The 12,029-nt window shown below is 44.2% G+C and overlaps 1 protein-coding gene across 2 annotated transcripts in view; it reads right to left on the bottom strand.

Annotated features, from left to right (window-relative positions):
* Positions 1-12,029, bottom strand: part of ARHGAP10 (Rho GTPase activating protein 10) — a 145,430-nt gene that overhangs the window by 1,703 nt on the left and 131,698 nt on the right. For both annotated transcript variants that reach the window (XM_048305191.1, XM_048305192.1), the window contains one exon: positions 6,808-6,899. In XM_048305191.1, the coding sequence (XP_048161148.1) occupies positions 6,808-6,899 (92 nt within the window). The remainder of the gene's footprint in view (positions 1-6,807; positions 6,900-12,029) is intronic.

Genomic DNA, 12,029 nt, shown 5'->3' with positions numbered 1-12,029 from the left:
ATGCCCCAGAAATTACTCTGAGAGCAACAGAACTAATGAAATCTGACTTCCTGTATATGTATTCTGACCACATTTGACAGGAAGTTAAAAAAGAAGCATAAGCCTCCTTTCTTTGGAAAACAGACTAAAAAGTCCTCAAATTCCCCTCTGAGGTGTCTTTTAAGGATGTAATACAGGTACCTATTTACCTATGTAACTGTAAAATCCCACACTTTTTAGCAACCTACGACATTTTCTACCGTATTAATTTATCCTCGCAGTGCTTCTGAGACAGACAGTATTTAGGGAAGACATCAGACAAATGCTGAAACATGCTGCCAGCCATGTCAGTGCTTTATTTAAAACACATTAACACATTGGGAAATGTGATATTTGTAGCCTTCTACATATCAGGGAAATAACAGTTAAGAGAGAGCAGCATGTTAAGTCTCACTTCCAAAAGCATTTTAAGGCTCTAAATTTGAGCACTTAAAATCGTATTTTCCCTTGGTTTTTCCTTGTGTCCTATTATTGTCAGACAGCTGTGCTCAGAAACCACGCTTTAAACAACAGCTGTAACTCCAAGGAACCCAGAAAACAAAACTGCTTTCAAACGATAGTGATCATTTAGATTCTGCACAAAAGTCTGGGCTTATATTTGTAATAAATCTGTTCAACAGAAAGATTCCAAAGGAAAAACGTGCATAGAAAATTACCTTTTAGGATCTGTGCTCACACAGTAACTTACATTACCATTAGTAATTAGCAGGCCCTCCTCTCCCTTTGTCATTTCTATTCCACAATTACAGAGTACACATGCATTTAAAACTGCATGGCTGACACCACCACAAACCTCCTTCCAGAAGCTGTAATTCTACATTTCCAGCAAACACACCAGCAGCCAGCCAAACCCCTCCCTGAGGTCTCCCATACCTACAGAGCATACCTGTATCACAGGAAACAAACTCCAAAAAAAAGGACAGATTAGGAAGAAAAACAACTAGAAAACCTGGAAGCAGGGAATTTCTAGCTGTCCTCTGGTACTTAACCCTTATTTCCAGAAAGAGGGTAGATAGCACTGGCATGTGAGTGTCTATAAATCAAAGGCCTGCTCAAACTGAGGGGAGCCCTCATCTGAAGGAATCTCACTGGAATTAAAATTTACATAAAATTTACCCAGGGGAGGAAATGCTCAAACTATGCTTAATCAACACCATTCAACACAACAGCAAACTTCCAAAGAAATATTTTGTAAGCAAGTTTGATAAGATAACGGTGAACTCTGCACCCAGCAGCTGGGTTTGAGTGGCAAACACCATTTTCACCCCAGAAGATGAGACATAGCTGATATAACTGAGCTCTGGGCTTGGGAAATTAAATATTGCACATGTACATTACACAGCTCAGGGTACCACTTGTTGGCAGACAGTTCTTTTAGACTCTAGGAAGACTGAAGAAGGAATTATCACTCAATTACACCTAAGGCCACCATTTCTAGAGATTTGCATTTAAAGAAAAAAAAAAAAAAGCAAAAAATAATTCCTAATGTTCAGCAGCTCTGGTGACTGTCACAGCAGGGAAGGCTTCTGTCCCCACTCCAATCACCTTGTGCAAGAAGGGCTAAGATACCTGTGTACATCACTGACTGCTTCTGTGGGCAAATGATAGTAATGAGGGTGCCATCCAAATGTAAAGCTGCTTTAAGCTCCAGTGATCCTGTTTTCCTTGCTAATCCATTTCTGAAGTACAGCATACAACAGCATGCATTCCTTTAAAATCAAAACCACTTAACCACACAAACCCCATTCCCCTATCGTGCACAGCTGTTCTTAAACCCATGACACAGCCTGTTTGTGAAAAAATAACCTGCTCAACAGAAGACTTCTGTAGTGTCCCCTTTCTGTCATTTCTTCTCCATCAACAACGATTACAGTTCTTAATGCTTTCTGAGGCCTGCCTCATTTAAAAATACCTTGCTGCAGAAACTACACACTTGGCCTTAAAACCTACAACTCATTACTAGAGCAATCATCCCATAGGACTAAGGCTCCTCTTGGCAAGGGACAGGAGGGGAAAATACTTGTAGTAAAAAAGATACAGAGCAGAGAACTAAACATTAATATTTTCAGCAAGATTTAATGAGTGTACAGCAAGACGGCACAACAAGGCCAACCACCGAACCACCACTAAAAGCCATCACCTCTTAGGACAGTGGAAATAGCAGCTAAGTTGAGAGCTCAGAGTGGGACAGTGACTTTCTCAGTACCTGCTGCAAGACCATTTCAGCAGCCTCACTCATGGAGGACGAGTGCAGGGAAGGAAGATGTCTGAACATCTGGATGACAGCAAGTGCTATGGAACGACCACCCCAACTAAAATGGGCCAACAAAATCTACAGACTTGCAACTTGCAGTGAGATCTTCTGATTTCTAATCAAGAAACACCATCAGGTCAACTTGGCATTTGCAGCATTAGTTCTTACTTTTCTGTATTCCCCATAGGAAATAGCTTTGATATTGCCAATGTTATTATTTTCTAACTGCAAATAAGGCTAGCAGCTCTTCCCAGAGACCCAGTGCTATAAGCAGACTTTGCTCTGCTCTGGCAACTCAAAAGTTTCACAGGTCTCAACCACAATGAGAGCAAGACTCACTTCCTCAGCAGTATTAGTTCACTGCATGGGTGCCACTAACTTCAGCAAGACTGAATCAGACACTGATTCACACTGATTTCCACATCTTCGTGGAAACTGGCTGTTTTGGGAGCAAATCAAACCTACGTGGTGCCTGGCACAAGAGAGCCTCCCTTTCTCATGGTCTGTCAATCAGAGTAAAAACCTCAAAAAGCAACATAAATGAGGATTACTGAGGGCAATGGAACCCTCGCTGCTAAAACCACTAGAGCACCAGAACTCACTTCCATAGAACTCGATGATGCTGGCCAATTTTTCATCAGGAAATTCAATTAAAGCAATCAAACGTGCTTGCAAGCCCTCTGTGTTTAGAAATCCCTCTGGGTTTTTGCAACAATCCCTCTGGGCTGAGTTGATCACAGAAATACAGAAATACTTAGCATGCTTAGGGTTAGCCTGGAATTTGAAATTTCAAAACTTGCCGTTGCCCTTAATTATTCTGTGAGAAGCAGAATGATCTTGTGGACAGAACACAGGGCTAGGAGTCAGGGGGTCTTCTCCCCATGAATGTTTCCAAGTGCTCTGAAATCCACAGATGTAAGGTGCACCAAGAAGTGGCTCTATCCCCATTTTTACCTCAGCAAAAGAACCATTTGCACATACAGTGCAATACAGTATTTTGGGAGTACCACTTCTCTTGGATGTAAATCCTTGATTGGTGAGGACCATAAAGACAGTTCAGAAGCCACAGCATGAATTAGAGGGTAGAGAGTGCCTTGGAGGCAAAAAAACAGGGACATTAACTGAGGCTGGCACTTTGTTACTGTGGGAGAGAGAGATGGGGATGACAATGGCAGTGTGAATGAGGCTTTTTGTGTCCCTTTTATACTTGGTGGGGATGCTGGTTACCCCACTTCTCCTAGGGAACAAAACACTCTCTCAGTTTTCCTCATGTTTTCTCTCCCCTAAAATCGGATTTTAAAAATTGTAAAAAGCCTTGATAAGAGCTATCTTGACAAGTTTTCAGGAAGCCTTCCTGCTAGCAGTACTGCCAAGGAATTTTTATTGTGTAAACACCATTTAAACTATCTGAAACACTTCTCCAAAGTGAAATTCCCATTTACTGACTTTTAAGAAGTCTCTTTCAAGAACCAGAAATTTAGTAACTCTTGGCTCCAAGACTGGCAAAATTTCAGTGCCAGGCAGTCTGATTATTCTTTCCCTGATTATTGGGAATATCTGCCTCAACAACAACAGACATACACAGCCAGCATATGTCTCTCTCAATCTCAGATCCTACTCCGCTTCTTCCCATATGTGCCCTTATCCAGCTGCAAACTCTTCAAGCTTTGCCTCCAACCACTTAAATTATATTGTTATGTGCTGTCAATAATATAGCCTGTAACAACTGGGAAATAAAAATACTGGCACAGCCTAAGGCAAATTGAATTGAAGATTTAAAAAAAAAAAATCCAGTGGATATTGTTCAGATTACATTATTTATTTTCTTACACAATTCAATTAAATAGAAAACTTTGCCTTTTCTTTTTAACTTACCAGATGGTGCCTTAGCATTTATATTCTACGGCACTTTAATGGAAAAACTGTGGGTTTTGGGGAAGCACAGTGAAAACACCTGAATGTGAAAATGCTAAGGTGCTCTACAGATTCCTATCAGGTGATGCAAAGCTTAATTTAAAATATTAGCAAATCTAACCTTGGCAAACTGAGACAGATTTTTTTCCCCCATTCAGAAACAGAAAATGGAGATGGGAGCAAAGGTTAAACTCACCTTCTTGCACCAGTATTACATTTAGCAGCTCTGACAGGTGCAAGACTACTTCCCTAAATGCCATTATCCTGTCTGAGGCTGGAGCAGCTAGAAAAATTCATCCAGAATAATGACAGGTGAGAGAGAACCATTGCAATCAACATCTATGGACCAAGAAAGACAAACCAAGAACAGGGAAGGAAACAGGAAAAAGGAAACAAAGCAGAAAAGCGAGGAAAGAAAAAGGGAAGAAAAGAGACAGGATTAGAAAGTGAGACAGGCCAGGTGGAGAAAGGAGAGATGGATAAAACCTTCACTAATGGAAGCAGCACTTTTTAGTAGACATTAATTTAACAGTTACTTTAATGGTTGATACTAGCTGTATGTCAACTTGATTGATGCGTTGTCACTTTGATAGTTAAGGTTATTGGTAGAGCTGCAGAATTGATGTATTATTACTTTAATTCTTCATTTGGGGGCTTTATTAGGGCATATGGGAATTTAAATTGAGTAACTAAAGAACCTGAATTGATTCACTGGAATCTGATTTCAGCACAGACACGGGGGTGCCTGTTACAAAAAGAAAAGGCCCATGTTGAGGCACTTAAGAGGTTTCAAATGTGGAGATCGGTCTGCATTTGGCATGAAAAGAGCCATCCGTGACAAAACCTACTGGGAAACATTATGAAATGACCATTAGGTTTTTACATACACCCAGTTACTGCCTTATTACTTGCATGCTCTCCCCATTTTTTTCTGCCAATCCACAGCCTACCTGAGGGTGAGAGCCCTGCAGGACATGGACAACGCTTGTGAAATAACCAGGATAGAGCGGAACAAATCAAAACAAATGTGTTTAAGGAAATGTGAGCTTTGCCATTGGAAATCTGCAATTAAGTTTTCCAACTGCAATCCATGCAACCTTTTTCCCAAGCTTCAAACATTACTTGTCTGAGGATATGGAAAAAGTTACAGTTGAAACATTTCTCCACAGATGCCAGAGTCAAATTCCATACTTGTTCTGGGACAATCCAACTCTCCAGCTGAAAAACTCAACTGAGACTGCATTGCACCAAATCACGGGGACTTTGCCACCACTTCTTGAGTTCTCATTATGCAAGGAGAGAATCTTAACATTGCTCTCATGCAAAAACACGACACACAAGGAACTGCTTCTTGGAAGACTTTCTTGCCCCATGCCAACACAACCCTTGCTGTTCTGCATCAGAAATGCCTCTCCCAGACATCATAGCTTTTCCACCATGCACTAGATTTTCTTTCCTATACACAGTTTTATGTCTGCTGAAGATCCCTATCAGTCATGTTTTAAAAAACTTAAATTAAAATAGCTGGTGTTAAGGACTTTAAAAAGAGCAATCACTTCGCTAATTCATCTTTAAAAGATTTCCCACCTAACTTGATTCAGACATGATTTGCCTGCAAGGCAGCTCTAATAGGAAACATCAAGAATGATTTTGTACAGTGGGTGCTGGTAGGGAAGAACCTAGTGAGGACACCAGACCACTTTATGTTGAAAAAAAAAACAGAACTGAAGTCTGGACCAAGCTTGCTGTTTACTTGTTTGGGAGGAGACAGAAGACAAGAATATCCTATTATACATACTATTAAAAAAAAAAAAAAAAAAAAAAAAAAAAAAGATTTTGCTGAGCTTCCCATTCTGCATCTTCAGAATTTGTATTACAGTAGTCATTGGCAAAAGGTTTGAAAACTAAAACCTTTCCTATCAGTTTGAAGTCCCTGTGCACTTGCTGAAGGGTAGATCCATGGAAGCTCACTGAGAACACAGTCTTGAGCACAGGAATCACCTTCTGGATGTTCATATGTAGTGCTACATTTGGATCCATAGAAATCATTAAACACAGTCCTTCATTCTGCACCTCAGTGAATATTCCTTTTTCTACAAGTACATGCACAGACTAATGCAAACCTTGATCTAAATCAGTAAAAACACATAAAAAATGTCTTTTTCCTCCATTGTTCACCTGATTTACCTGGCACTCTGTTTGCTTGAAAATCCTTAAACAGATTTTTTTTTTTCTTTAAAAGAAAACCCATGTGTTATTTTACAACAAGAGTTCACATTTTAAAAAATTCAGTTTCACTGGCCAAGGTGTTCTCTTCTTCTACTGAATAACCTTTTTTTTGGTACTACAACACATTTAAATGATGCTCAAAAACTATACCAATTCAAAGAGTCTATTCACCCAAAATCAAAAGCATTGCCTCACAGTGCTAAGGATATGTTAAGTAGCTTCTTCATACCAGAAAATATCTCCATCACCAACTGTGTGCCATCAGCAATGTTGGCAGAATAGCAGTCAGGCTTGTATTTTTATCCAAAGCCATTTTAGCAGTTTTGTCTATTTGTTTTTCATTGCTTTATATTTACGCAAGCAGTACTTACCATCTTCAAATATTGCTCCTATCTGAAATGACAATTCAGAGCTGTGTTCTGCTTCACATGGATAAACTGCTCTTGCTTTTCGGTGGGCAACACTGAAAAATGAAATTATGAATTATAGCAACTTTTTACTATTATGAAGACACTCTCTCAACCATCCTCTCTCCATTCACATTTGGAGATGACTAAAACTTTAAACACAATCTCACATGCATCATTACAGGCTTATAATTCATGCACACAGCCAAAGCTGAAGCTTCACAGCTTACTGTTGGCATTTCTGAATATCATACTCCCAACTTTCTGCACACTTATTTTTATGACAAACTCGACTTTCAACTACAGTTAAATTTTTTTCAAGCGCCAGTCAGCAATGAACTCAATAACAGGCAGAGCATATTATACTTCAAAAATTCAGCCATAATAAGAAATAGGATTTTGTTATCAAGTGTTGGGAAGAATTTGTGAATATACCCTACTACTTGTACTAGTTTGAAAACAAACCAGTGGGAGGCACCAAGTCAGAATAACAATTTAATGGAAATTAAAGAAAAGGAAAAAAATGTAAAAGAAAACACTGGTTCAAACTGACAGAGTCAAAATACAACCTGAGTCCCTGTTAGGCAGGGTGGTGGTAGCAGTCTGGTAGAATGGTGGCTGCAGTCCTCTGAAGCAGTGATCCTGTAGTAAAGGGGTCTGCTCTTCCTCAGAAGGTCCAGTGGTGGCTGTGTAGCTCCTGTCCTCTGGAAATCCAGTGGAAAGGGTTGTCTCTGGTGGTCAGAGTCCCAGATTATATCCACGATGGGATGCTTGGTTCCTCCCTCTGGGTGGAGCATCTCACAATGGGGTAATGAGTCATGAGGCCAAGTGTTGATTAGGCTCATTAACAGAAGATAGTCCGGAGGGAGTTATCTCTGAGTTTTGTGGCAGGACAATGATAGGCCATTAACAGAAAGATAGTCTGGGTGGAGGAGGCAAGGAAACACTGCCCCACCTGATTTCAACAGCTCATGAGGATGGTAATAGAATACACTGCAACCCAGGACATTATCCACCCCTTATTCTATTACCATCTACATCATCCCAAATCAATACCTTCTTAAACTCTAAACACACATACATATATATATATATATACACAGTGAAACCTACACACCGTTCTCACCTAACATTAGGTCTCCTTGTGGTACACAACGGGTTTCCCCATCTTTCTGCATTACCCACCAAGTGCAACCAGGTCCTTTAGCAAAGACAATCCCACGGATGGGTTTGCCTTTGCCTGAGGTGGGATTAATCCAAACAGTCTTTCCTAAAATACCTCTCAGGTGTACCACAGGGACTCTATCTCCATCCACTGTGTGCAAGGGTTCAGACTCGGCGGGACCAGCTCAATTGATGGACCCTTGGGTATTGACCATCCAGGTGGCCTTTGCTAAGTTCACTTTCCAATTGTTGGAGGTCCCCCCACCAAGTACCTTTAGGGTGGTTTTAAGTAGTCCATTGCAGCGTTCAACTTTTCCAGCAGCTGGTGCATGATAAGGAATATGATATATCCATTCAATACCGTGTTCTCTGGCCCAGGTGTTGATGAGGCTGTTCTTAAAATGAGTCCCGTTGTCTGACTCGATCCTCTCAGGGGTGCCATGTCTCCACAGGACTTGCTTTTCCAGGCCCAGGATGGTGTTCCGGGCTGTAGCATGAGGCACAGGGTAGGTCTCCAGCCATCCAGTGGTTGCTTCAACCACGGTCAACACGTAGTGCTTGCCTTGGCGGGTTTGGGGAAGGGTGATGTAGTCAACTTGCCAGGCTTCACCATACCTATACTTTGACCGTCGTCCACCATACCACAGAGGCTTCACCCGCTTGGCCTGTTTGATTGCAGCACAGGTCTCACAACTGTGGATGACCTGTGAGATGCTGTCCATGGTAAGGTCCACCCCTCGGTCACAGGCCCATCGGTATGTTGCATCCCTCCCCTGATGACCAGAGGCATCATGGGCCCAACGAGCTAGGAATAATTCTCCCTTGTGCTGCCAGTCCAGATCCACCTGTGATACTTTCACCTTGGCAGCTCAGTCCACCTGCTTGTTGTTGCGATGTTCTTCATTAGCCCGACTCTTGGGTACGTGCGCATCCACGTGTCGAACCTTCACGGTCAGCTTCTCTACTCGGGCGGCGATGTCCTGCCAAATCTCAGCGGCCCAGATGGGTTTCCCTCTGCGCTGCCAGTTGGCCTTTCTCCAGCGAGCCAGCCATCCCCACAGAGCATTAGCTACCATCCATGAGTCGGTGTAGAGATAGAGCCTCGGCCACTTCTCTCGTTCAGCGATATCCAAAGCCAGCTGGACGGCTTTAAGCTCTGCAACCTGACTCGATCCACCTTGTCCCTCGGTAGCTTGTGCAACTCGTCGTGTGGGGCTCCATGCTGCAGCTTTCCACTTCCGGTTAGTGCCTACAATTCGGCAGGAACCATCAGTGAAGAGGGCATAACGTCTTTCAGTCTCCGGTAGCTCATTATATGGTGGGGCTTCCTCAGCACGAGTCAATTGCTCTTCCTCTTCTTCAGAAGATAATCCAAAAGTCTCATCTTCAGGCCAGTTTGTTATAATTTCCAGAATCCCAGGGCTATTCGGGTTTCCAATACGGGCACGCTGTGTGATGAGAGCAATCCATTTGCTCCATGTGGTGTCGGTGGTGTGATGCGTGGAAGGAACCTTTCCCTTGAACATCCAACCCAGCACTGGTAGTCGGGGTGCCAGAAGCAACTGTGCTTCAGTGCCAATTACCTCTGAGGCAGCTTGGACTCCTTCATAGGCTGCCAAGATTTCCTTCTCTGTGGGAGTGTAGTTGGCTTCAGACCCTCTGTAGCTTCGGCTCCAGAATCCCAGTGGTCGGCCACGAGTCTCACCAGGCACCTTCTGCCAGAGGCTCCAGGACAGACCATTGTTCCCGGCTGCAGAGTAGAGCACGTTCTTCACCTCAGGTCCTGTCCTGGCTGGGCCAAGGGCTACGGCGTGAGCAATTTCCTGTTTGATCTGGGTGAAGGCTTGCTGCTGTTCGGGGCCCCAGTGGAAATCATTCTTCTTGCGGGTAACCAGGTAGAGAGGGCTCACGATCTGGCTGTACTTGGGAATGTGCATCCTCCAGAAACCTATGGCGCCTAGGAAAGCTTGTGTTTCCTTCTTGTTGGTCAGCGGAGACATCGCAGTGATCTTATTGATGACCTCAGTGGGAATCTGACATCGTCCATCTTGCCACTTTACTCCCAGGAACTGGATCTCTCGGGCAGGTCCCTTGACCTTGCTCCTTTTGATGGCAAAGCCAGCTTCCAGGAGAATCTGGATGATTTTCTCTCCTTTCTCAAATACTTCCTTTGCTGTGTTTCCCCACACGATGATGTCATCGATATATTGCAGATGTTCTGGAGCCTCACCCTTTTCCAATGCAGTCTGGATCAGTCCGTGGCAAATGGTGGGACTGTGCTTCCACCCCTGGGGCAGTCGGTTCCAGGTGTATTGCACACCCTTCCAGGTAAAAGCAAATTGGGGCCTGCATTCTGCTGCCAAAGGAATGGAGAAGAAGGCATTGGCAATGTCAATAGTGGCGTACCACTTCGCTGCTTTGGACTCCAGCTCGTACTGAAGTTCCAACATGTCCGGCACAGCGGCGCTCAATGGTGGCGTGACCTCATTCAGGCCACGGTAGTCCACCGTCAGCCTCCATTCTCCACTGGACTTATGCACTGGCCATATAGGGCTGTTGAAAGGTGAATGGGCCTTGCTGACCAGCCCTTGGCTCTCCAGTTTGCGAATCATCTCATGGATGGGAACCACAGAGTCTCTGTCGGTGCGGTATTGCCGGCGGTGCACTGTTGCTGTGGCGATTGGCACCTGTTGTTCTGCAACTCTTAGCAGTCCCACGGCAGAGGGGTCATCTGAGAGGCCAGGCAATGTACTCAGTTGTCTGATATCTTCTGTCTCCACAGCAGCTATTCCAAAAGCCCAACGATGTCCTTTTGGGTCCTTGAAATATCCATTTCTGAGATAGTCTATGCCGAGAATGCACGGGGCCTCCAGGCCAGTCACGATGGGGTGTTTCTGCCACTCATTCCCAGTTAAACTCACTTCAGCTTCCAGTACAGTCAGCTGCTGGGATCCTCCTGTCACCCCAGAAATAGAAATGGGTTCTGCTCCCACATACCTTGATGGCATCAGAGTACATTGAGCCCCTGTGTCAACCAAAGCCGTGTATCTTTGTGGGTCAGATGTGCCAGGCCATCGGACCCACACAGTCCAAAAGACCCGATTCTCCCTTTCCTCTACCTGGCTAGAGGCAGGGCCCCTCTATTCCTGGTCATGTTGCATGTTGCTCCCTTCCGGTGAATACATTCCTGAGGTCCCTTCAAGAGGATCGGTCATATTATCATTCCGGTACCGTCTGGAGTTCTGCGTGCGACAGACCGGAGCAGTGTTGACTCTAGATGCGCTTCTTGTGGTAGTTGTCCCTCTTTTTAGTTCACGTACCCGAGCTGCTAAGGAGGAGGTGGGTTTTCCATCCCACTTACTCATGTCTTCTCCATGTTCCTGAAGGAAAAACCAGAGGTTACCTCGTGGGGTGTATCCTCTCTCCCTGGTTGGGGGATGCCAGCTCCTAATGGCAGAGACTCTTGTTGGTTCTGGCAAGATCTGGTAAATCTCTTCCTTAAGTTCCTTTTTCAATTTCTGATGGCCTTCTTCAATCAAGCTCCGGACTTGCTCAGCCAAAAGACTTGTTTCCACGGATGAGACATGGGTGCGAAACGGGGCTGTGACGGTGTCCTCGTAAATCCTCAGTTTGTTCACCAAGACGCCCACCCTGTCCTTGCCTTCCCTCCATTGCAGCGTTGCCAGGTAATGGGAGTGTATCTCTGGTCCAAGGCGTGCGAACCTCAACCACATCTGTGACGTGCACTGGACACCATCTGGGCTCTTAGGAAATCTCTCATCTTCTGAGAAAATGATCTCCAGCACAGCCAATTCCCTCAGGCACCGGATACCTTGTTCCATTGTGCTCCATTTTCCTTGGTGCACCTGGAGGTCTTCTTTACAAAGGTACCTGTCTCTTACACTTGTAAGCAGTCGCCACCAGAGGCTGAGGGTTTCTTGGGTTCTCCCGATCCCCTGGTCAATGACCACATCCCGGGACAGAGATCCCAGCTGCCTGGCCTCACTTCCGTCCAGAATGGT

The sequence above is a fragment of the Corvus hawaiiensis genome, chromosome 5 (assembly GCF_020740725.1).
Source record: "Corvus hawaiiensis isolate bCorHaw1 chromosome 5, bCorHaw1.pri.cur, whole genome shotgun sequence".
In the NCBI taxonomy this organism is placed as follows: Eukaryota; Metazoa; Chordata; class Aves; order Passeriformes; family Corvidae; genus Corvus; species Corvus hawaiiensis.
This window is presented reverse-complemented; position numbering and strand designations above follow the sequence as displayed.